At 36.9% G+C, this 27,209-nt stretch overlaps 1 protein-coding gene across 2 annotated transcripts; it reads right to left on the minus strand.

The window, feature by feature from the left end:
* Positions 1 to 2,200: 2,200 nt before the first annotated feature.
* PANK3 (pantothenate kinase 3) lies at positions 2,201 to 27,136 on the minus strand. 2 transcript variants are annotated; one of them, XM_047731239.1, is made up of 7 exons: positions 26,821 to 27,136; positions 17,257 to 17,609; positions 14,264 to 14,517; positions 11,909 to 12,085; positions 11,113 to 11,236; positions 9,511 to 9,636; positions 2,201 to 8,567 (listed from the first exon to the last, which is right to left on the minus strand). In XM_047731239.1, exons 1-7 carry the CDS (start codon positions 26,846 to 26,848, stop codon positions 8,517 to 8,519), a joined length of 1,113 nt encoding a protein of 370 aa, XP_047587195.1. In that variant the 5' UTR covers positions 26,849 to 27,136; the 3' UTR covers positions 2,201 to 8,516. The 2 variants fall into 2 exon arrangements, with proteins under 2 accessions (XP_047587195.1, XP_047587196.1); XM_047731240.1 differs by lacking the exons at positions 14,264 to 14,517; positions 26,821 to 27,136 and having other exon boundaries at positions 17,257 to 17,415.
* Between the last annotated feature and the right edge of the window lie 73 nt (positions 27,137 to 27,209).

The following is a 27,209-nucleotide window of genomic DNA, read 5'->3' on the forward strand; positions in this document are numbered from 1 at the left end:
AAGTCTAGAAAAGATAAATGCTTTATGATAGTTGATTCAATTTATCAGTTGCCACGGGATAAGGATGTGAGGGGACTAAGTTGAGAGGCCAAGGGAACTGTTAAGAATGATGGAAGTATCTGGGAGCTGTAGTCACAGAGGGGTAATAAATTTATCCAAGCTTACTTAAGTATATAATTAACTATTATTTTACTTCAACTATACTTCAATAAGAGGATTTTAGAAAATAGGTCCCAGGGGCACTCGGTGGTTCACTTGGTTAAGTGTCCAACTCTTGATCTTGATCTCAGGTCTTGATTTCATGGTTGTTGAGTTCAAGCCCCTTGCTGGGTTCCATGCTGGGCATGGAGACTACTTAAAAAAAAAAAAAAGTCCAATACCAAAAATAAACAAAAGCCAATATCACAAGTTTACTGAAATCACTTTTTGAAGTATTAAACTATTATCCTGAAAAAAACCTGAAGAAATGTTCTAGAAATCTGAAACATATCAGGATTTTTAAATTTCAACTCTTAAAACAGGATATTTAAAAACAACAGCAACAACAACAAAAAAAACCCAAGCCAAATCCTACATAATATATATTCATTTATCTTTTTCAAGTTGAGAGCCTTGAGTTTTCTAAATGATGTAGTTAATGTTTCTCCCTGACCCCCCCCCCCACTCCCCCAGAAATCAGGGGTAGCTGACTCCAAACTCTTGCTAGAGAAAAACAAGCAAATTAGGCTCTTCACTCCAAAAGAACATGCCATCATGGTTTCCATAATCTTTCTATTTCCAGAAACTGTGAAGTTTACTTTTTAAAGCCCTGATTGGAGATGCTCATTTATTTACATCAACATCCAGTCAAATGCACTTCTGGGTTTCTTATTAATAGCTGGGAAAGGCAACATTAAAAAGACCAGTTTTTTTATGTAAAGAGGTACAGTCCCAGAGAGGTTAGGTTTTCCCAAGTTTATTTTAGAAAAGAACCAAAGCAAAGCTCTTTAAAAAACCCTTAAATCCCAGAAGCATAGGAGTATCTTAAAATACGAAATACACAAAACTTTTTTTTTTTTTTTTAAAGATTTTATTTATTCATTTGACAGAGAGAGATCACAAGTAGGCAGAGAGGCAGGCAGAGAGAGAGGAAGAAGCAGGCTTCTGAGCAGAGAGCCTGATGCGGGGCTCGATCCCAGGACCCTGAGATCATGACCTGAGCCGAAGGCAGCGGCTCAAACCCGCTGAGCCACCCAGGCGCCCCCACAAAACTTTTATAATAGGAAGTATCTGGCCGGCTGAGTTGGTAGAATGTGTGACTCTTGGTCTTGGGGTTGTGAGCTCAAGCGCCATGTTGGTGGTAGGGGTTACTTAAGAATAAGTTTGGAAATTTGGAAATCTTAAAAAAAAAGTTAAGTGATCAACAGACCTTAGATGCAGAAACAATAACAGTGTTTGCTCAATATACAACATACCTTTTTTTTTTTTTTTAAGATTTTATTTATTTAGGGGCGCCTGGGTGGCTCAGTGGGTTAAAGTCTCTGCCTTCGGCTCAGGTCATGATCCCAGGTCCTGGGTTCGAGCCCCACATCGGGCTCTCTGCTCAGCAGGGAGCCTGCTTCCCCCTGCCCCCTCTCTGCCTGCGTCTCTGCCTACTTGTGATCTCTGTCAAATAAATAAATAAATATCTTAAAAATAAATAAATAAAAATAAGTAAATGAAGTTTTGGTTTAGAGGAAGCATGTATGAAGTTAACACTTTCCAAGGACCACAAAGTTCTGGCATCTCCTATAGAGCATATCCAAGAGTTTGGAAGAACCCCTCTGTTGACATTCATCCTGGTATAGGGTAACCTGGCCTCATTTTGAGGAAAAAGTTACGTTTTCTACATTTTAGTAAACGTTAAGTCCTGTATTTCATGAAGGTTTGTATGTATGAAGAACTTAATATGCTTTCTAATGATGGGAACCAGAAGGTGGGGAAAAACTATAATTCTGTCCTACACAGGCAGACTAGATAAGGACACTACAATGAATTCACTCAGCAAGTATTAATTTACTGAAGGCCTTCTCTGTGCCAACTACTGGGGACAGAAGAGAGACTGACATGTTCTTGTTCTCAGAGTTTACATTCTACTGTAGGTAATCTCAGTTAAAAATTTAACCAGAGTGAAAATGTGGGAATACAATATATAAAATGAAATAATAAAAAGATACACATATTAAACAACTTAGAGAATTTATTTGAAAAGTAGGAAATAAAAAGAATGACTTTAACATTTATTTAGAATATGAACAAATCTAGAAAAAGTTGAACTACAGGAGAGAAGGCAGAGAGTACCGAAGTTGGCTTAATGGCCATCCAATATAAACAAGTAAAACCCAAGTTTCTTTCATGCAAATAAGCATTAAAGAGAAGAGCACAGGAATGTTTATAGAACAGGCCACAACGAGTATTTTAAAAATTTACATAAGAAAATGTACATAAACGAAAAAAATAAACTGGACAATTTACAAGAAATGTTTTATAGGTTACAATAGGCTATAAGTTAATTATGAATAAAATTTGTAACACATCATACATTTTTACATCACAGATTCAGTGTTAAAAGAATTCCAACATGACAAAGCTTAGACTTGACAAGAACAATGCAATAGAATAAGGCAACTTAAACTGAAATGGCCTGTATAAATAAAATTAAAACATACAAACATCTAGATATGATTTGGTCAATAACTGGGCAGGATTAAGACAAATGCCATTCAACTTCAGTTAAAAAGTCGAAGTCTCAATGTAGGTTCAAAAAAAAAAAGGAAAGCATACAATGTATAAAAAAATAATAAAACCATCTTAACAGGACTTACATCCTAATTCCATTAATTGTATTTGGGACAAAGAAACTAAGATACTGATGTTAGATGTATAAAGTTACCTTTTGTTTCTAAGCAAAAGTTTGCAAACTAAAAAGGGCATCTCAGAAAAAAACTGTAAATTTAAAAATGGCTGATCTGTAATCACTACTAACTGTGCCAGGTATGATGTCCATGATTCAGAGATACAATGTAAAGCTAAAATAATCTCAAACTATTTGCATTACTTATGTATACTTTACAAATTATGTAAAAGCTCAAATGTTTTCTTTGAAAGTTACTGGAACTGTAAGCCATGTAATGAATGAAAGATGTTAATAGCAAAAAAAAAAAAAAGTCAGCAATATCTTAGAATTGAAATTCAGTTGCATATTTTATACAATTCAAAACCTTGAATTTTAACTTCATTTACTCCTTTGAAAAATATATTCCTCATTAGTTCTTTTAAACACAAAATTAGTGGCAGCTGCAGCAAAATGAAAATTTAAAAGAAAAATAATCTCTTTACCCAAAGAGCCAGAATATAAAGACTTCTAGATTTTTTTTTTCTTAAGGAAAAAAAAAATTTATTTCCCCTCAAACACATCATTCAGCACAACTATTTAGTACTTGAAGTCCCAGTATCAACTCACTGCTACATTTATTTTAATAAGCTAGGAATGTCAGAACCACGTACAATCTTTTTATCCTCAATTCTAAGGATAAAAGTATTTCAAGTCTTTGTATTTGATGTAAATGACTAGAACACATGATATTTCAATTCACTTGAAGGTAATTAAAATTGTTTTATAAATTTCTTTACAAAATGTGTTTGACAAAAGCAGTAAGTAATTCCTGGAGGGGTTTATTCCGTATCTGTTCCTACTCAAAATGACCAGAAAGAAGAAACAGCTTAAAGAAAAGGGCCACTAAAAATCCCAAATATATTTACTATTCAAACATACATGAACCTACCAGGAATTTTCTTTTTGTACAATGGAAAAGCTGTAATAATGTCCACATAATTTCAAATTTAACACAATAAAAATTCGATACTTCCACAGATTAAAGTGGACACACACACATACACACTCATTAATAATATATATATATAAACCCCCTCATATTACTTTAACTACTTGGCCATCATAGGCAAGAACATAGCATTACGAGAGAGTAACTAATACCATTCTACTGGTTTGGTGAGAATCCAGAATCTAGTGCCTCTATCAACATATACAAATCAAATTAACGCCAAAACAGGACACAACATATCTGAACTAAATTTTAGTCTTTCCAAATGCAGCCATGAATGGAAAAACTTTTTTCAGGATCCTGATGATAACGGAGTCGTTTCCCATTGTAATAAACCAATTCCCTCATTTTACAATGAAAGAAAATAACATTCAAAGAATTTAGACCAGTGGCTGGCACTATTTCTAATATAATACCAAGTTATGATCCCATATCCACCGAATACACAAGCAATAGAGACTTCTCTGAGAAGTCTTTTTGGAAGTGGAAACTACTCAGAATTTTAGATATGGTCAAAAAGCTGGGGTGATTTATTTTTTATACCACCATCATTTTTTATTAGGCTATTAAAAATACCTTCAAGGAAGAAAAAAAAATTACATCTTTTGGTCTTTGATTATTAGGCTCAGTAGAAATTATAAAGACCACTACTAACTTAAATATTGAAAACAGGCAGTAATACAGATAAAGCACATTATTTTCTGAGGTTATCTGATGGCATAAAGTTGGCTGAATTCCTTCAGTATTAGAATAAAACCCACATTTAATAAACTTATTAGGAAAAATAGGACATCAATGACATTTCCTGGTAAATCATCTTAAATAAGGTCAAAGAGTATTACAAAAAGGGAATATATTTCTAGTATTTTGCTTATACATACCACAAAACAGTGAGTTAAATGCTAAATAAAGCACACTCATTTATTTCTGATTATCCTTTAAACAGTTTTTACATGGCTTTAAATAAGAAAGGATTTCTAAACTATATTTTCTCAAATGCAATAGACTAAAAAGCATAAAGTGCTCAACAGAAAAAAAAAGATACACTACAAAATACGAACATTTTTTGCATATAGAAAGCAGAGTGGTTATAAAGGATATCTGGGAACTATTGCCTTCCTAAGCTTTCCACAAAGAATGCAACCTTAGAAAGGCAAGATGTGACAGACTGCTCCTACAAGGCAAAAGTTCCATCGGATATAGAGGAAAACCTTTCCCTTTAGCTGCATCATTTTTCTTACAGAAATGGGACTTTCAGGAACTAGTACCTAAAATACAGTAATCACATTTGCATGCAAAGGAAAAACTCAAGAATCTTTACAGAGTCTAATATTTGGCAGACTCTGAACCTCTTGAAAGACTGTCAATGGCCATGTATATTACTGGCAATGGCACTGACTTAACCCAAATGAATAGCCCACCTATTCAGAGTAGCTGAAAAAGGAATACCCCTGTTGACAGGCAAGCCAGTCTAATATAACGTCTTTGGGGAAACTGGGTATAGAATTGAAACGCCATTAGCTCTAAACGTCTCTAGTTTAGCAAAAAAACCTTTTTTTTTGGGAGGGGGGTGTTGGTGGTGCAAAGTTCTAGACCTTGTGTTCTTCATCAAGCCCAAGACAACTTGATAGTATCTTTGTATCTGAAAGTATTCTACCACTTCTAAAGAATGGAAATTAAATCCAAAAGTTGTAAAGAAGATTCTCTGTGTGTACAGAATTCAAGAATTAAAAGGGTCTCTTTTTAGTCCTTTAAAATTGTCTTCTCAAAGTTCAATTAGGTAAGGTTGGGGGGATTTAAGTCACTGGAATCATCGTATTTGCTTCAGTGAAGAAAACCGACATTTTAGAGATTGCTGATGCCTGTCAGGATGGGTCTTGGGCAACTTTATCAGTATCACTGGAAAAATGATACACGGTATGATGAAATGGCAGGATCCAAAGTAAGACATTTTTGGATTGGTCAGAAATACAGCTAGTCTGTGTAAAATAAACTAGTCGAAATGAGCTACTTCTTTATCTCCTTTTGTATTAAAAAAAAAGTTCCCACATTTTCCCATAAAAAATAACACTTCCCATATCACCTCTCAAAAATTCTTTAAAAACCCTTATTCATAAAGTTTTATTTTTAATATTCATAAAGTTTTAATGGATATACAATAGTGTTCATTTTTAAGAGCTAGTTCTGGACTGCACTGTCTAGTACAGTAGACACTATCCAAACATGGCTCTTGAGAACTTGGAATGTGGTTAGCCTAAACTGAGGTGTGTCCTGTTTAAATATACACTGGTTTTAAACACAAAGTTGAAAAAAAAAATACAGTATCTCCTTAACTTTTTATAGAGATTGTATGCTGAAATGGTGACATACCAGATATACTGGGTTAAACAGAAATATATAATCAAAATGATTTTCACCTCTTTCTTTTTACTTTTTAAATATGCCTACTAGAAAATGTAAAATTACATATGGCTTACACTTCATGTTCTTAAAACTGTACAGTCTATTTCTATTATAGAATTTGAGGCATTATGCTGATTGGGCTAAGAACTAAATCTGTTTACCACTGTATGCTTATAAAGAATTTTGTGAGATTGTAATAAAAAACTAAAAATCTTGGCAGTCTTTATCACAACTCTGTGTTCACACTTATTATTCCAGTAATTCTTGATTATACATGAGAACAGCCAAGAACAAAAGTGGTGAAATGGTTGTTCACTACATATGCATTTTAACAGGTAACTTCAGTTTCAAAGGACATAAAGTATGAATCACGTCCCTAATTAACCAAAGCAGTGATCAAATTAACTTACATGGACTCCGACCATTCTGTTTCTTTCTTAAAGACAGCCCCATGCTATGGCTGCTAATACAGTTTGCCATGAACATGAAATTATCATTTAAAAACAAAAACGTTTTGTTCAAATGTCCAAATGTCCAAATCACAAAATTTTAAAATAAACTGAACACATGGCTTTTTGTAATGACAGAGATATCTAGCCATAACAATGGAAACATTAAAGTAGAAACATTTAGTCATTGTAGGTTTTCAAAGTGACTTACTGACCTGACATGAATTCCAAGTTCCAAATATTCTAAATTCTAAAAAATTACCTTACATGCTTTTCCCTCTGAATATTCACTCCTATTATTCATACCTTCATGCTTTTAGATAAATAAAACAGAATTTTAAACATCTGAGCATGAATCTTTAAAACTATTAGGAGAAATGTCTTTATCAAGCACCTCTACTGCAAACTGTTCTTTATGGAGCAAAATTATGTTCCATAAAAACATATTAATACTTCTTTCTTCCTGTAAACAATTTTTAAGCTCTTCAAGGCATATCCACACTTATTAGTAATTTAAGGAGGTGAATATTTTTTCCAAGTCTACTTCTTAAACCAATTAAGAGGTTTGAACAACTTTGCTGAACTAGACCTCCAAAAATGTTACTGCCAAAGTAAATATCTGAAAAAAAATTAGTAACATTATAAAAAATGACTTCAAAATAGAGCACAAATTCCAAGGCAAAAGGATTTACAAATTCTGGAACTCTAATGCCTTTATTACCAGAATGTATAAAACACTGATCCTTTCCTAATTCTGCAATACTGCCCTCAGACCCTACAGTTTCGAACACTCATCTTTTAGATTTCCATGAGCTCTCTTTAGAATAAATGTGATTTTTGTTGCTGTTCATAATAAAGTCTCTAACTTTGACGTTTCAGACCTAATTAAACAGAAATGACTAAGTTCAGGCCCAAGATAATGTGGTACAGAAAGAGCACAGGTCTCTATCAATGCACACAAACCATATTCTATTAGTATAGTCCTGGGACCACATTAAATGGATTTTCAAATAGGTAATTAAGTCTCTAATTAAAAATTACAAAACATTTTAAAAATATAATGATTAACATAAAATACAGAAAGTGCAATTTTCACCAATTATGTGATTTTCTAGGACTCATCTTAAAATTCAGGCTAATATTTAACAATAGTATTTCAATTAAATTATGGCGTTTGAAAGAGCTTATACTTTGGGAAAAGATAAACATAAAAGATAAACATAAACATGCTTTTTGGTGGGAGAAATGTTGAGAAAACTGCAATAATGAGTAATTCATACTGCCTTACCATTTCTAAAATCACATCAAAACGATCATCTTTGATAGCCATTTCAGTAAGTTTGATACAGGGTATGTTACTGCCCATTTACTAGTAACCAAGACACGTAAGAACACACTTGTAACAAATACTCAGATCCAATTATATTTATGAGCTAAACATTTCAGAGACTTTAAGATTTGTGTTTGAGCATACAGTACTGAAATAGCTGGCTACATAAAATAAATAGAAAATCTTCTGAGAGGAAGCTCAATAATTAGAGGCGGTATTGCATTTTAAGGATTTAACACTGGATATATACAGAAGGGAAAGCATTTCAATGAGAAATACTTCACATGTTACCGCGCTCCTTCTTTTAATATGGCAACTCGGGGCAGCTTACCATCTTGACATTTAAAATTAACAGGAATAGTGCTACTCTGTTATCCTTTGGTTCCCAGTGACAAATAATGCAGTAATAATGCCTCTGGTTTTCAGTTCCTCATGGATGACATTTTTTAGTAGAGAATAACCTGATGCCTTTTAGCTGAAATTTGGCAGTCCAAGAAGTGCACCAACTGCTCCAAAGTATCCCTGCATAATTTTAAAACAATTATTAAGCAGTTCAGCTTTTAAATTAGCATATGATATTAACAACTATTAGGAACAGATATTTATATATGATCTATTTAAGAACTCTTACTCAGAAACCTATTTCTGTGTTGTAAGCTAGTATTTGAAAAACATGAAATACATAATTTTAAAGTGTGGCTTACAGACACTGAAAAGCTTCTACAGAGAGCCATTACTACAATTCTAAGCCCCTCTCCTCTTTCTTCAGTACAATTCTTTTTGTTCCACCTGCCACTCTCCTGGCATCCAGCACGGCATGTGGAGCCTGCACAGCAGTACACCGTAGAGAGAGCAGTGACAATGAAACATAAACAAAAGAGAGTACTCTGATTCTGTGTTATCAGAATTACTAATATGTCCATCTGACCGGAAACAAACAATTCAAGGTAATTGACTTAATCCAAACCATTATATGAACTGACAATTCCAGACCAGAATAACTGGATGCAATGAATAACAGGAAAAAAGTCCTAAAGAATGATCTCCAAAATTTAACAGTGGTCACTCTGGAGGTAGGGGGTGAGGTTGTGGTGGGGGGATTAAGGAGGATTTTCATTGCTAAACTATTTATTTTTGTGGTGTTCACATTTGTTATCTCAGGGGAGAGAAAAGAGAAAGAATACAATTTAACTAAGTACACTAACAGCCCCAATATCTAAGGAGCTCACAAGATCTAATATCACTCTCTCTTGGTCAGAGGAAGTGGGAAACTCCCTGTTAATGGATGCCTACCAGGTTACAGTAAACCCTATCCCCCCAACTCAAACTGAAATGAGAGACTCAATATACTATTAGGTAAATCATAGTTTTATACTTATGAGTACACACAGTAAGAGGCAACATATGAAATCTGTATGTAAAAGCATGCTGTTAAAATTCACAAAGCATTATTTTCCTATCATACCTCATGCTCTAGAAACAATGCTTTCAGTTGACCTTTTGACCAATAATCCAGTGCATATGCCAAAAGTTTCATTGAGAGAGTATTGACACGTAAAAAGTTCCCAACAAAGACAACTCGGTTTATTTTCTAAAAGAAAAGAACAAAGAAAATGAGTTGAAATAAAAAATTATCAAGTAGCATTATAATACAGAATATCTCTACTTTAAGATTCCACTCACTAATATGGTTCCATAGATAACTTGAAGGTAATCTTACATGGAGGAACTGGTGTTTCGATCTTTCTACTCACAATAATATAATGAACTTTTGAGCGTACATTTTCGCACGCTGAGTTTGGTTAGTGTAAACTATGGCCCTTAATTATTGTCAAGTGGCTGGTGAAAATCTAGATCTATAGGGCAAAGAAAAAAGGTTCCAGATCATTGTCAGCCCCCCAAAGTGAAATATTCCCTAAACTTGGGTTAAAACATCTGCTAATGGCTCCCTTAGCTAACTTACTACACTGTTATTGAGAAACCTAGAATCCTGGATTTAAACAGAATAATTCCAAGAATTAATTGGGGTCTTTTCACAGATGTTCTCTGCTGGAGCTTCTCTTTCCCCAAATATCTGCATGCTGATTATCTCACCTCCTTTCAATATTTATCCAAGGGTTACATTTTCACTAAAGCCTTCCCTCAACAATCCAATTACTCAGCAGTTTGTTTCTGCTGGTCTACTCTCAATTCTCTTTATCATATTTAATGATGTTCTTTTTAAAAAAATAGCATTTACCACCAAATACACACTAAAAATTTATTATATCACTAGAATGGACGAAGTTGCATAAAGTCACAGACCTTTGTTTTTTTTTTCACCAATGTATCCCAAGTGCCTAGAACAATGCCTGGCATATGGTACTCTCTAAAATACTTCATGAATAAATGAATGAACAAATGAAGGGCTCCCTCAAAAAGTAAAATTCCCAATTCATTTTAAGTATTTGATATTTACAAAAATTAAATAGGTAAATACATCTATTACATGAAGACAGAATTGTATATATAATCTCCTTCAAATAAAAATAACCCAACAATGAAAGTAAACAGAGTACATGCTTTTCATTAAGTATACATCATTCAAAGTTCAGGTGAAGAACAAGTCTCAATGCCTTCATAGCCCTGTACAATGCTGCTTGATCCATATGCAACAAGGCAGCACTGTAAAGAAGCCAAAGGCAGTAAGAAAACTAAGCACCTCGCTAATCAAATTTAACATTAACAGCAAAAAACACCCTTTTCAATAATTAGTTACTTCAGAATCATCCTGTTTGGAAAGATTTTTCTTTTCTATCTTCCACAAACTTAGGTTGTATATTTCTGAAAAAGTTTCTAGATAAATTTGAAAATGTAAATATTTCTTTGTTCTATTTCCAATTTGAATTATCTGCTACTTTCTTTAAAAGTAACGTAACAATTAGGTGCACATGGCATATACAACTAATGAGCTTTGGGATTTAACAGAGATCTCAATTCTATAGGTCTCCTTAAGGAACACAAAGAAGCCCTGCTGCATGTACATGAAGCGCCAATCCACATTTTTCGAATAGTTAATTTTTTTTACCTCATTAACAGCACACATTCGTGCCACAGAACCAATGTTATTCGTGATAGTAACTAAAGTAGCTCTTGCTAGATCTTCTTTACTAACAGATTCTCGCTTCTCCTTATAAATCATATTCCCAAAACTGCAGAGAAATGAAAAACAAAATTCTGTTGATTATAAGCAACATTTCATATATTTCTGGAATTTATCCTACAGATAAATTTACACAAGTACAAAATAAGGTATATAACAAGGTTACTGACTGACCCACTGAACTACACATAGCAGAATACTGGATAGCACCCTCAAACTCGGATAAATTCACACAATAAAATACCAAGAGGCTGTTAGTAAGGGAGGGAGGGTAGGAGGGTGAGAGGTAAAGGAAGAGAATGGGGAGGGAGAGAGAGAGAGAAAAGGAGGGAGGGAGAGAGGGAAGCTGGCAGAGAGACTAGGATATATTGCCTACTGACTTCTTATTGTATTTTTTTTTTTTGAAGATTTTACTTATTTATTGAGAGAGAGCAAAAGCGAGAAGAGCTCACAGAGGGAGAGGGAGAAGCAGACTTGCTGGGGAGCAGAGAGCCCAATGCAGAACTCAATCCCAAGACCCTGAGATCATGATCTGAAGGTAGAAGCTGACCCCAGCTGAGCCACCCAGGTGCCCCCTTAATGTGGATCTTATTTTTAAACTACATGAACGTTCAAAACTTGGAACCTAACGTGGGTAAGAGTAAGCCCCAACAACTTCCTGATATGTTGCCTTCTAAAAATTAAATAAACAACTTTAATTATAATATAAAATTAAACTTACCTAGATGCTACAGCCCAACCTGGCAGACCGAATCTTTCATAATCTCCTCCGTAAATGTCACGGACCAGCTTGTCAGCTTGGGTGCTGTCACCTTTGGATGCCATTTCAAGAGCCTCTTCAAAACTTTCACAGCCAGTCAATAAACAGCATAAACCCAGAAAGGTACCCCCTCCAAGGCTTAAAAAAAAAAAAAAAAGAACACTAGGTAAGTTACATTTACACACTGTATTCTTCCTCCAGAGTAAAAAGGTGGAATATCCATGTAATTAATAAACACAAATAACGAACACACTGCTAATGTCAAGTGCTGAAACAGCAACATAATGAAGGTAAGAAAAATACCAAACCAAACTTGTCAGATGAAAGAATAAAGCATGGCGGGGGGGATCAGTTGGTGATAGCAACAAAAAGGCAGAAAGAGATTAACTTCTAATATCTTTACCCAATTCCTTAAACTTTGTAACTGCTAAAAATAAATGCTTTTACATGTGGGGGAAAAAAGGAGTAAGTGTTAAAAATTAGTACCATATAAATTAAAAGGAGAAAACTTTTAACTCCAAAGAATAAACGGTTTCCAGGAAAGGATTTAGTGAAAGGCCTATTTATTTGGTCTGACAAGGCTGAAATCAATTCAATGTGACACATTAGCATTTGAAATAACCCAGAAATGAATATGGTGAGAAAATTTATGTTAGGCTGGTCAATATATTGATGACAAAAATTTACTTGCTTCTATTATTCTTTTGGGTATGCTGATTAAAATGAAATCATGCCCCTCTAATCCCTAAAATAAAAATCTTTGCTCCCCAGTCTCTCCTAAATTTCTAACAGACTCCATCTATCCCTGATCACTGCTGGAATTTAGTTAATGGACTGAATTTCTTTTAGAACTGATTGAAATAGGTAATATTTCCCTGTAATTCTTTGGCTCAGAGTTACAGTAGAGGTAGATTTTTAGCCACCAGAGAGATAAAATACTAATTAAATTTAAGTATCACTTTGGGTGCCAGGCCAGCTGAGCTGGTAGAGCACAGGACTCTTGATCTCAGGGTCTTGAGTCTTGAGCCCCACATGGATTAGAGTTTACTTAAAACAAAAAAATTTAAGTATCACTTTAATAAGAGAACTACTTTAAAACAGAAATGAGTTTTTTTCATATTCCCCAAATCTTTCTTCCTCAAATAGAGGAGCTTCAACGCCCCCCCTTTAAAGACTGTATTTTATTTGACAGAGAGACACAGCGAGAGGGAAACAAGCAAGGCGAGTGGGCGAGGGGAGCAGGCCCCCCGGAGCAGGGAGCCCGATGCGGGGCTCAATCCCAGGACCCTGGGGTCATGACCTGAGCCGAAGGCAGCGGCTTAATGACTGAGCCACCCAGGCACCCCAGTTTCTATCCTTAAAAGCTGATCAAGTACATGTATCAGAATCATAAAAACAATTATAAAACTTCATTTCACAATAATATTTCAGGCATTACAGAAACTCTTATGGGATATTTATTTTTTTTTTTTAAAGATTTATTTATTTATTTGACAGAGAGAAATCACAAGTAGGCAGAGAGGCAGGCAGAGAGAGAGGAGGAAGCAGGCTCCCTGCTGAGCAGAGAGCCCGATGTGGGGCTTGAACCCAGGACCTGGGATCATGACCTGAGCCGAAGGCAGCGGCTTAACCCACTGAGCCACCCAGGCGCCCCTCTTATGGGATATTTAAAAGATCCATGTTATCCCATAACGAGCTCATGTTAAATTCATCTTGTAAGAATTATTTCACTTGGTTGAGCATCTGATTGTTGATTTCAGCTCAGGTAATGATCTCAGGGTAATGAGACTGAGCCCTGCACGGGGCTCCCTGCTCAGATGGAAGTCAGCTTGAGATTCTCTATCTCCCTCTCCTCCCACCCCCAACTCTCTCAAATAAATAAAATAAATCTTAAAGAAAAAAAGAATTATTACAATGTTGCCCACTTAAATGTGAATCTAATCCGACCAGCATGCAAGCTGACCAGTGGCAAACTTCAGGCTTAAACAGATCTATATGACAGTGAAAAACAAGGAGAGGAATGAATGCTTTGGAAAACAGAAAAGTCATTGAAATCATTCCAGATAAAAATTCCCTCTTAGAATTATGGCAATTTTGATGCCAACTGATGTTAAGCAAATATAAATATTTAATTATTTTAGTTTGAGTCTTTACATACATACCTTATAAAACATATTGTGACACTCTAACTTTTACTTACTATCTACATTTTCTGCTACTGCACAAATGTCCCTTAGAAGCTAGCATTAAGATGATTTCACAACTTCTGGGTATAAAACAACATGAATGCTGCAATAAGAACAGAAAGGTCACTACCTTGTCCCGGTTACTCGTTTATAGTTGTCTTTGGAATGGACTGCTAAAATACTGACTCCTGAGCCAATGTTCACTATCAGCAGTGGATAGGGATCATCCAGGTTAAAAGGCATCTTTTGGCATCGCTCAGGTTCTGAGGCATTAGCAAAATAATAGCACTCTGCTTGTCCATTGAAACTGACAGAATCTATATACAGCAAGCCCTTTACAAGGCAGTCAAGTTCATCCAGTTTGTGCAGGTGGAGGTTTCCAATCTATAAAAAAACACCATAGAAGTTTTATAAAGTGAACAAGGGACAGTATTCAAAATATGACTCAAATGCACTGTATAATTTTCATGTACTTTATAAAACTTCAAAATCATCTATGACCCATACATTTTCACTTGTTTTGTTTCGTGTCAGAATCTTAGTCCAGTGGTTCTCAGTGATGGTGGTATTACCTCTGGATACATTCTGGGAATTTTTAGGGATATTTCAGTTTTCACAAAGATGGAGAGGAGGACAGGAACAAACTAACATACAGTGGGAAGGACTTGGGATGCCAGATACCTGCAATGGGCAGGGCAGTTGTGCAGAAACAACAAATTATCCCATTCTTGCCCAATCTTTGAGCCTTCTGACATTTTTTAAGGAAGCAGCAAGGAAATTTGTTTGTAATTATCTGAGCCTATGGAAGCACAAAGTATTCTTCATCTGGCTTTAACATATATATGCTAAATTTGCTAGGAATGCAACCACCATTTCAACTGAGGAAATAACAGACTTTTTTTTTTTTTTTTAAGATTTTATTTATTTATTTGACAGACAGAGATCACAAGTAGGCAGAGAGGCAGGCAGAGAGAGAGAGAAGGGGAAGCAGGCTCCCTGCCGCCCAGAGAGCCCGATGTGGGGCTCGATCCCAGGACCCCGGGATCATGACCTGAGTTGAAGGCAGAGGCTTTAACCCACTGAGCCACCCAGGCGCCCCAATAACAGACGTTTTTATTGCTTGGAATTTTCCCAAGTGTTATGTCACAAACAGCAATAGCATTTATGGTACCAGATTTTCCTAAAAATACTGTTATCAATCTACCAGCATTTGTGGCTTTAGAATTCATGGTGAATTTATGTTTAAGTGCCAGCATCTAACTATCTCATTATGCCCTCTCATGTGATCATACCAGAGAATCTACCCATTTTCTAAATACCTTCATTTCCTTCCTCTATATTATAGTTTGAGTAACTAGTTTGAAATTTATTAAAGTCATTTCAGGTTAGTAAATAATTTATTATAAACTATTTGTAAAAAAGATCTTAGCTTAGAGATCACTTCTTCTGGGAAGCTTTCGTTCTCCAGAACTTGTTAGGTAACACCACTCTGGTGTTCCCATGACCCTGCTTTTCATAGCAATACTATTAATTATAACGCACTGTACCTTTACTTGTAACCCACTGATCTGTGTGGTCTAGATACTGCACTCTTTCAAAGCTAAGACTGTGTCTTATTCCCAGCTGAGTTCTGTGTCTAGCATAATACCAGACACATACTAAGTGCAAGTATTAGCTTAATAAATGACTGAGTATTAATATAAACAGTTATTACAGAACTTCATCACTAGAAAATATTGATACTACTGGGGCACTTGGGTGGCTTAGTCAGTTAAGCGCTGGCCTTCAGCTCAGGTTGGGACTGAGCCCTGTGTATGGGCTCCTGCTCAGCATGGAGTCTGCCTCTCCCTCTGCCCCTTCCCCTGGTTCATGCTCTAATACATTAAAACACACACACACACACACACACACACACACACACACCCCTTAAAAAGAAAAAAAGAAAAGAAAAATATTGATACTTCAATGGCCAGGTAAAAGCTAGCTTCAAAGATGCCACTTCTGGTAAGAATTCTGGCAAACACTAAATATCACATGTTCAAGCAAACTAGTCTCAAATTTATGAAACTTATGTTAAAATTACTCAATAAATTGAATACAAATTTAGACTTTTCAACTATCCCGTAATTTAAGGGTCTCACTTATGTGAGCCATATAAATCATCACTTATGTTCTATTAACAGAACTTAAGAAATTAAATGGTTCAGATGCATATTTTCAAAGAAAATAAATTTTAGTAGCCCCAAATGCCAACATTCTAATCTTTATTCTACTGGAAAGGACTAGAAGCTTGACAAACCACCAGTAGCACTTAAATCAGTTTACATAGTCCTCTTGCCATATCCAAATGACCCCCTTTGAGACAGGAACATGGTAAGGTTGGTGGATAAAACCAGAAAAAAGGGGTAATGGGGACTCTCAATCAATGTCTACTTAATCAAAAGACACTGGCTTCAGCAGATTTATTTATTTTTTGGTTGGGGGGGGGGAAGGGAAAGAGATGGCCCTGGGACAAAGTACTGTATGGATAATACATAAAAGCAATGCAAACACAGGGCAAGGCAATAATAGTGAAAATAATTCAAACACCACTTATATTTGGCTTTGTATACTGCCAAATTCACTGACATGGACCCTTTTACTGTAGCTTTATAGTAGTCCCTAAACTTAGCAGGTTTTACCAAATATTATGGACAATAAGCCCAAATCTGGACAATTTTCTAATCAGCCCACGAAGGTAATAATTAAGGGCCCCAGGTGAAAAGCTGGTCATGAATACATACTTCCTCCAAATCCAGCATGGGGAACTAATCTAGGAAGCATGCTAGATATAAACAGCCTTGTATTTTAAAAATTAAAGAGAGGGTGCCTGGGTGGCTAAGTGGGTTCAGAGTCCAACTCTTGGTTTTGGCTCAGGCCATGATCTCAAGGTTGTGAGACTGAGCCCCATGATGGGCTCCATGCTCAGTGCAGAGTCTGCTGGTCCCTCTCCCTTGGCTCCTCAACCCCAACCCCTCCCGCCACACACACTCTCTCAAATAAATCAATCTTAAAAAAAAAAAAAAAATGAGAGAGAAAGAGAGAGAATGAGTAACAATTTTGGGTTTTGAGTAAGATACCTACTGTGCGAAAATCTTCTTCAAACTTGTAAGCACCACCTCCTGTAGCACATAGCACCGTGTGTAATGTTGAGAAGTTTTTATCTCTTCCCATTTGAATAAAAGTAGGCAGGTCGTGGGTTGGAAATCTGATAAAGTGCAAGTTCCCTCTTCGCCCAAAAAGTGTTAAATCCTTCAGTTCAAGATGTACATCCCGAATACCAGTGGATCCATATGCTACATTAGAAGTCAAATATTTCCGGATACTTTTTAAGCTCTCAACTTCTTCTTGCTCTTCCTCTGCTGTGATATCAATAGGTTCAAAGTATGAGAGCTTTACTAGAGTCCCCCCAATGTCCATGCCAAACCATGGGAAAGCTGTGGATAAAAAAACATACATATATATCAACTCTAGAAATGCAAATTAGGAGCTAATTAATTATCCACAAACATCATATATCCTGAATTATACAGTCAATATTTTGGGGGTTAGATGCTTCTTCTATCTGGAACTCAACTTTTTCCCTTCAAAGTATTATTTTATAGTTTTCTAAAAACCTGTAACAAAGGCCCAGGGCCTTTTCATTCCTGGTCAGGTAGGTATTCCTTTTCATTTATTAAATACTTACCATATGCCCCAAGGGATCAAGAAAAATTTGGACCAATTTTGTTTTAATAAATAGGTCATCACCTACGGCTTGATAATGTTTCTAGTAAGATTTTAATGTAATAAAATTGGCCTAATAATTACTTCAAGCAACCCAAGGGAAAAAGTACCTCCTTAAAAAGAAATCTTAGTCTTTGCTCATTAAACATTGTATTTCTTTGGTACATCTAGTTAATAAAATTAGCTGTTAATGTTGAAGATAAGTCTACTTAGGCACATTTGGGCAGGCAGTTATATCATTTAGGTTTGGAACCTGGTGCTTTTTCACTAAATGTACTTACGTAACTTTGGAAAAGCCATTAAATTAAATTTTCTGAAACTAGTTTTTTTAAGGTCTGTTTCTATTCTCTGGGATCTTAAACAAAATGATAGAGACTCAAGAATAATTTAATACTTAAGATATACACATTACAGGTGCGTGGGTGGCTCAGTGGGTTAAAGCCTCTGCCTTGGGCTCAGGTCATGATCCCAGGGCTCCTGGGATCAAGCCCCCTATCAGGCTCTCTGCTCAGTGGGGAGCCTGCTTCTTCCTCCTCTCTCTCTCTACCTGCCTCTCTGCCTACTTGTGATCTCTGTCTGTTCAAATAAACAAATAAAATCTTAAAAAAAAAATATACACATTACAGAATACCTCAGAACAAAATGTATTTAACAGTTTATGTGTAAGTTGTCAAGGACAACTAGTTCCCTCCAAAATCTGTTTCTTAAATATTAATATTTTATTTGAAATATGTGACTATTAGAAACCAGGTTCATACAATTCAACAAGAAAAGATTCTATATATTTCTCTATTTCAGAATTTATGTTTACTGAAATTAGTAAATAATATTAAATGAGGAAGGAGTAGTTCTCATTATCTTCTCCTGGAGAAATAGTTCACTTTTTTTTTTTTTTTAAGATCACTTGTATTTGTATTTGAAACCCAATTTCCAGATTGGGTTTCCAGATCTACACTGAAGAGTATTAAAAAACAAACTTCTTTAAAAAAAAAAAAAAAAAAAGAAAAAGAAAAAGGTAAAATGACTTAAGACTATAATCTGAGGGGCAATAAGATCCGAACAGGCATAACACTTTTGTGTCACCTATAGATTTTTGTAAGTAACTAAAATATTAAAGAAACAGACTAAATTTTCTCAATTTTTAAATCCTTAGTAGCAAACAGCAATACTAACAGTTATAGAGGGGAAATTTACAGCAACTGTTTGCTTGGACAACCCGTTGAAGAAAAACAATATGGAGTACCTCTACTGATCCAATAAATCAGAGATATCTTCAGAATTTTCCCAATCATAATTAGGACACTTTTCAGTGGACATTAGATAAAACATAGGAATGCTACTGGTATAACTGTAGTTATTTTTAAGATTTTATTTATTTGAAAGAGAAAAGGCGGGGGCAAGAGTGGGGAAGGGCAGAGGGAGAGGGAAAAGCAGACACCTTGCTGAGCACAGACCCTGACATGGGGCTCCATACTAGGACCCTGATACCATGTCCTAAGCCAAAGGCAGACACTTAACTGACTGAGCCACCCAGGAGCCCAATTTCTCTTACTTGTTGATGTTTGATTCTAGATTTCATGGGGACAGGTGTGCAAATCACTGTTCCACATAAAGTGCATTTTGGGATAGAAGAATTTCTACAAGGTAAGATTTATTAAGCTAAAAACCTTTATTTTCCAAAATTAAAAATACTTTAAAAACTTTTTTTTATAGTTTTCCTTTCTATGTTTTTGTCAGGTATCAAAATTTACAAATAAAAATATTACTTCAGGAGCAAACTACAATGCTAGCAAACATTACCGGGTTCAAAGTTCATGATATTTTTATTTTCAGTCAGAGTCCCTGTCTGCTCCCAGGTTTATAAATATGTGAAACTGCTGTTCTTGAAAGAAAAAAACCCAATTAACATTTATGTGAAGAACTTTTAATTCTTACACGAAAACATAAAGTTTCAAAAGGACCTTACTTAACATTTATGTGAAGACCTTTAATTCTTTTTTATTTATTTTATTTATTTATTTGACAGAGAGAGATCACAAGTAGGCAGAGAGGCGGGCAGAGGGGGATGGTGAAGCAGGCTCCCCGCTGCGCAGAGTCCAGTGATGTGGGGCTTGATTCGAGGACCCTGAGATCATGACCTGAGCTGAAGGCAGAGGCTTAACCCACTGAGCCACCAAGGCACCCCAAGAACTTTTAATTCTTACATGAAAACATAAATTAATTTTCGAAAGGATGTTACAGCCTATGAAGATTATCTGAAGTTTATAGATGAAATACTGGAGAGTGATATATTTTCTACTTTCTAAAGCTATGGCAGGAGCACCAAGGTTTTTGAGCCCAAAGGTCAAGGGGCCAATTCTAATACCTAATTGTGGAGTAGGCAATAGAAAGGCTCACTGAATGAAATCCTGTTGTGAGATCTAGGGTGCTCAAAAGTATTAACTAGTTCTTTCTCAGAGAAAACTACTGCTTAGATATAATTATAGTTAAATTGATAAGGAAAAATAAACAAAACCTTCCACTGCTTCTTTTAAAAGGCTTTTGTTGAGGATGCCTGGGTGGCTCAGTTGGTTAAGCATCTGCCTTTGGCTCTCAGATCATGATCCCAGCCAGACTCCTGGGGTCAGGTCCTGCATCAGGCTTCTTGCTCAGCCGGGAGCCTGCTTCTCCTTTGCCTGCTATGCCTGCCGCTCCCTGTGCTTGGCGCATGCTCTCTCTCTCACAAATACATAATATCTTTAAAAAAAAAAAAAAAAAAGAAAAAGGAAAAAAGAAAAAAAAAGAAGGAAAAAGCCTTTGTTGATATATTTGCATGAAACAACCAAGCTTGTCCTATCTGAAAAAGAAAACTCCACACAGAAAGTAAAAAAATTTGTAAACAAAGCTATGTTTATTATTACAGTATATCAATCCCTCATTTCTTTTAAGTTACATTAATTACTGAAGAATACTCTAAGATATGTATGCATGTAACACATAAAGAATACAACCACCAGCCTGGGTGGCTCAGTCAGTTAACGGACTCTTGGTTTCAGCTCAGACCATGATCTCAAGGTCGTGACTGAGCCCAGCATTGGGCTCTGCGCTTAGTGGGGAGTCTGAGTGAAGATTCTTTCTCTCTTTCTAAAATTAAAAAAAAAAAGAATAACCACCAACAACCACCACGAACTCATGAAACAGTATTACCATTCAATTTAAATCTTTGTGTGACCTACTTTTGTAGACTGGACTACAGGAACAGAAGGTTCTATGAAAAAACTGCAAATTAAATTGGAAAAACTGTATGATTTCTTTAACAGTTATTGACTACAGAGGTCAGTTTTTAAAATTAAGAATGCAAAAAGCCCAAACTCATCTCACATCTAGCCTATGAGACACATTTGTTCTTTTAGTGCTGTCTGTTCTTAAGGGAAGGGTAACTAGAGATGCTATATTGTAGTCGAATTTCTCAGTGATCATGTGCCAACTAGAACATAACATGTGCTTTCTATTTCTTAGTAAATTTCATTATGAACCATTTTCTTCTTAAAAATCAGGAAGGTAGGGGGCGCCTGGGTGGCTCAGTGGGTTAAAGCCTCTGCCTTCGGCTCAGGTCATGATCCCGGGGTCCTGGGATCGAGAGCCCCGCATCGGGCTCTCTGCTCTGCCGGGAGCCTGCTTCCTCCTCCCTCTCTCTCTGCCTGCCTCTCTGCCTACTTGAGATCTCTGTCTGTCAAATAAATAAATAAAATCTTAAAAAAAAAAAAATCAGGAAGGTAAGGATTGAGAGAAGTCAGCCTTGCCAGTGACTCCAAAGAAAAAAAAGTTGGTTAATAGCCACCTTTGGCACAGTGAGACGTTTAAACTCGGCAGAGTTCTGGAATTCATTTCCTTAAGCCAGAGGGGGAGAAAAAAAAAAATCACATTAAAAAAGTATGGGGACCCTCTCCCATGGGAGCCATGGAGGAACAGAAACCATGGCTCTAGCAAACTGAGGCACAGCCATGGGCACCTCACCAAGCACACCAAGTTTGTGTCGTCTCAGATGATCCCAGGTGTGCCATGTCGCCCCACATGAGCAGAATGTGCAAGGTCTCCAAGGACAAGTGCGCCCCCAAGTTCATCAAGAAAAGGGTGGTGACATACATCCTGCCAAGAGGTAAAGAGAGGAAATGAGCAATGTCCTGGCAGCCATGGGGTAAGAAGCAGCCAAGAAGGACTGGACCCCCTCCCCCACTCTGTATATACTAAAGACTCTTTGGAACTTGAAAAAAAGGAAAAATTAATTTTTTCATTTTATTTTTAGGCACTCTCTACACCCAACATGGGGCTCGAACTCACAACCTGAGTTCAAGAGTCCCATGCTCTACTGACTGAACCAGTGAGGTGTGTCTCACAGAAAACACAAATTCTTAATTATGATCCACTTCTATCATTTAGTAAGTGGTCTGATTACTGATCTTTACATTTTCTAGTACATTAAAAAAAATATTTTGTCACCGAAACAGGAAGGGGAAAGGGACATGGAGCTCAAACTTTATTTACAATTCTAAATATGAGCGAACTGTGAGGTTATTAAGTACAACCACAGGTCCACTAATAGATCATGAGGTAAGAAAAATACCAAGTTTCCTAAAAAATCAGGCAAGCATCTATACCGATAGTTTTGTTGCTTCTAGCCGAGACAGGTTAAAGGTCGGTCACCAGCACATAAGCAGGCTACTTACTGCATATAATGTCAACATTTTTTATTCTTTGATAATAAAACTCTCTACTGCCAAGGTGAAAATAATGAACCAAAACACACGTTTAAAAAGTAAAATACAGGGGTGGGAGGTTGGGGGCACCAGGTGGTGGGTATTGTGGAGGGCACGGATTGCATGGAGCACTGGGTGTGGTGCAAAAATAATGAATACTGTTATGCTGAAAAAAATAAAAAATTAAACTTCAAAAAAAAAAGTAAAATACACACTTCATAAATACAACTGAGTACTTTTGATGATGGGAAATATGCACTGCCTTCTCCAGACTTTTCTAGAATCTATGTGGCGTTCAAAAAAAATAACAACTTCTATTCTGTTTCTCAGCTGGGCCTAACAGAGCTGTCAGTTCCCCATCAGTAACAAAACATCCAGAACTACCATAAGCATAAAGTGCTACCAAGAATTTTATCTTTCTTACCAGGTAGATTGTGTGTGAAGAAACCTGCCAAGTCCAATCCCCTTGATTATCTAGAGAAGATACCTTGCCACGGGGCAAACTGTTGATTTCTAACAAAATATGTTATAAGAGTTTGGTGTCTTGCTAGATGTGAAGGGGTGAGGGAGAAACATTAAAGAACTGTTTAATTGCTACTGGCTCCATGCAGATTCAGCCCAAAGGGATCCTATGCCAGATTTAATTCTTAGCAGAAAGAGGGGCCAAATGATGAAAATGTTTAAAAACATTAGTAGATTATTTTAAGAAACAAAATTCTAAAATGGGCATGTGCACAGGTAAATTCCAGGTATGCTTCAGTTCTTACATAAAAAGGCCATTAATTTTGCTTTTCCCCGATAATCATTCCAACTAAAAATGCTGGTGTTTTGAAATAGACTAAGAAAATAACCATCTTCACACCTTCAGTATCATAATTCCTTAGAAGAGTGTTAGGTAAATATTTCTTTTTCCTTTGGTAAATTAGGTACATCCAAGGGAACACTAGAAACTATCACATTCAATTGTACTTCATTATCAACTGGAAGGGATAATTCTTTTTTTTTTTTTTTTTTTTTAAGGTAGGCTCGACACCCAGCATGGAGCCCAACATGGGGCTTGAACTCACAACCTGGAGATCAAGAGGCAGATGTTCAACCAAATGAGCCACCTAGGTGCGCATGGAAGTGAAGATTCTTAAGTAATGATTCAATTTACAAACAGGCCAATCAAATTATATAGAAGCAAAGGCACATATGCCATATAATTCTCTCTGCTCTTGACAAAAGCTTTAGGTAACAGCCTGGGTTAGCAAAGCAGAGACTCAAAAACCTTCATCTTATCAAATTAAAAAATGTGTCTTTTAGTATCATCGTGTTAATTAGGCTCCATGACACAAAGGTAAGCAAAACAAAGGTTGAACATACCTTAAGACATCCCATCAGCTGAGGTACAAAGGAACCCATGATTGTTTGGCTTTTTAATATCTAATATTTAAGCAGTATGAAATATTTAAGTAAAGGTAAAGCAAACAAACACTGCCACTTTTCAGGTTTCCATATTTTCACAAGGAAAAATTTTTTACTAGGTTAATGTTTGACTTCATCCTTCCCTTAGAGTTGAATTAACATATACTTCCAATGCTAACCTTTTACTTATATTATACAGTCCAGCAGATGAAACTACTTCCTTTTCTTATTTTCTGGTTAAATACATGCATTTGATTTATAACCTCCTAATATATTAGTGATGTATCTAAAAGCAACGTTCTAACACTCAGGGGAATGTAAGAAAGTGTGAAGCCAAAGCTACTTGTTTAATACAGCAATGCATGTAAAGATAAAGCCTTACACATATGAAGAGCTCACTAAATTTATAATCACAAAAAACAAAACAAAACAAAAAACCCTACCCAACTACTCAAAAACAACACAAATATATTTTAGGTAATCTGAGTGTTAATATTCCTAAAAACATTAGAAATAACACTCTCCAGTTACATATGTCTATAATTTTTTTTTTAAAGATTTTATTTATTTATTTGACAGAGAGAAATCACAAGTAGGCAGAGAGGCAGGCAGAGAGAGAGGAGGAAGCAGGCTCCCTGCTGAGCAGAAAGCCTGGGATCATGACCTGAGCCGAAGGCAGCGGCTCAACCCACTGAGCCACCCAGGCGCCCCATATGTCTATAATTTATAATGGAAATACTTCCCTCACAAAACAAGATGTTCTTTACTTTTCATATAAAGAACTAATGAAGCAGTGGTATCATCTTTTACACAAAAGAAACAGGAAATGTTACTTTAGACTTCTAAATCCTATTAACTGACTAGTGTTTCAACATGACTCTTTCATCATCAATAGCCTCATAATGTAATAGCAAGTAACTTAAAAAAAAAAAAAAAAAAGGTGTTCTTGGGGCACCTAAGCAGCTCAGTTGATCAAGCATCTACCTTCAGCTCAGGTCATGATCTCAAGGTCCTGGGATGGAGCCCTGCATCAGGCTCCCTGCTCTGCGCAGGGAAATCTACTTCTCCCTCTTCCCCCACTTGTGCACTGTCTCAAATACATAAATCCTTAAAAAAAAAATTTTTTTTTAAAGGTGTTCTTTTCTCAACCTAAAGTTTATTTAATAAACCTTTATATCTTTGCGGAAACACCTTTGACAGAGGTGGCATTCATATCTGATTACAAGTGTGACCAAATCTAACAAATCATATTACTATCATGGAAAAAAAAAATACCATAAGAGTCTGCATATGAGCTTGTCATAGTAAAACTTATTTTACTAAATGGAAGTTCTAAGACAAGCAGGGAAAATGTATGTGTTAAGGGAAGATGTCCAAGTGTTTTACATGACTGCATCTGTTCAAGATTAGTTTAATTCAGCAAATATAAAACAATTAGAAGTGGTTCTACAGTACTGTCATTTATTTAAACCTTCACATCACTATTTTATAGGGTCCTTGAACAAGAACTCTAGTTATCACAAGAAATCATCATTAAAAAAATTTTTTTTCAGCAGGCAGATAAAACCCCCCAGACCAGAAAGTTTTTCTTCTCTAAGTATTTGGACTAACCTATCCCTTTGGGTGCAGAAAAAACACTGGACTATGAGGGAACCTCATTAGCACAAGAGTTGGTTGGTACAGCCTTGGAAAAGTTACTCTGAGGTTACTAAATAAATTCAACTCCCTCATCTGTAAAATTAAGACCAAATTATCTCACATTTAAATAACAATTAGTCGTTTTCAAAGTGCTTTGGTATGTTGCCTTTCTGGTGAGGTTACAAGAATGCTCAAGGGCCAGAAGGGAAGGTGTCAATGCTCCCTTTTATAGATTTCTTAGAACTCTAAGATCACATGAGACACTAAAAACTTAAATACCAATACAATTCTAAGATAAGCATGCTTCCCCACATTCCTGGTTCCTCTGGGAGAATATACTTACAAAGTATGAAAATCACAATGAGTGATTAAATAAGCTATTTACAGGAGTAAAAGGTTTTTAAAAGGCTAATAATAAAAAGGAAAGGAAAACTGATCTCTTTTAAAACACGTGAAGAATGTTTTATTAAAAAGCACGTACAAAAATAGTCGTAGAAAAACCTCTAATAAGAGCATTCAACAAGGTGTTAATAGTGGTTAGCTCTGAGTGGCGGGAATACCCGTGATTTTTATCTTGTTTGTCTCTTCTTTTAAGCAAACACGACCTAGTTGTTATTCTAAACAAAAACAAGCCAAGGCAATTACCCACTGGTAGGTTACAGGCGTGTTTTAAAAAGATTCTAATTTTAACAGCAGTGACAACTCCCAGGAACAACACCGGTATTTCAAGGACACAAGCGGAAAGCACAGCAATTAGTTTAAGAAAAAAAAGAAAAAGGTGGCAAATGCCCCCACGCAAATGCCCCCCATTTTCAACCCGACTTCAGAGGAAGCTGGGGGAGTGGACTGGTAGCTCTAGCCTTGCCTGGCACACACCGAATCAAAAATTCCCCCAAGCGCGTCCCAGATCTCGAGGAGGAAGTGGGAGGAAAGGGCCAGGGGGCGGCAGGCGTTCGTCACGCGCGCACAGGAGGATGGAGAAGGCGGCTCCATCCCGAGGCTGAAATGGTCCTTGCGCCCCCATCCCGTGCAGGGCGCTGGCTACGAGCGACAGGCCGGGAACGAGGCCGCTCCGTTAAGGCGCTTCCACACGGGGCCCAAAGTGCTCTCCCAACCCGGCGGGCCCAAGCCCTCATCTTACAGGGTTTCTTGGCATCCTTGATCTTCATGGCGTCTGCGGAAGGAACCAGGGGCAGGTTCGGTCCCGGAGCACGCAGGTAGTGGCGGCGACTCGGGAGCTGCCTGGGCCGCGCGGGAAGGCCCAGCCGGTTCCTCCCCTCAGGCCGGGCGGGGCGGGCCTAGGGCGGGGCGGCGGCGCCTGAGGCGAGGCCCGGCCCAGGGGCGGCCTCCCCACCCCCGTGAGGGTGTGCCGGGACCGAGCGAGCTGGGGAAGGCCGCCGTCCTCTCCGCTCCGGGGCCTCCCCGCAGCCGCTCCAAACAAAAGGCCCCAGTCCCCGGAGCCGCCGCCGCCACCGCCGCCGCCGCCGCACTAAGAAATAGCCTGCCCAGGCCGAGAGCCCACGTGACACA

Source organism: Lutra lutra, chromosome 5, assembly GCF_902655055.1.
Source record: "Lutra lutra chromosome 5, mLutLut1.2, whole genome shotgun sequence".
NCBI lineage: Eukaryota > Metazoa > Chordata > Mammalia > Carnivora > Mustelidae > Lutra > Lutra lutra.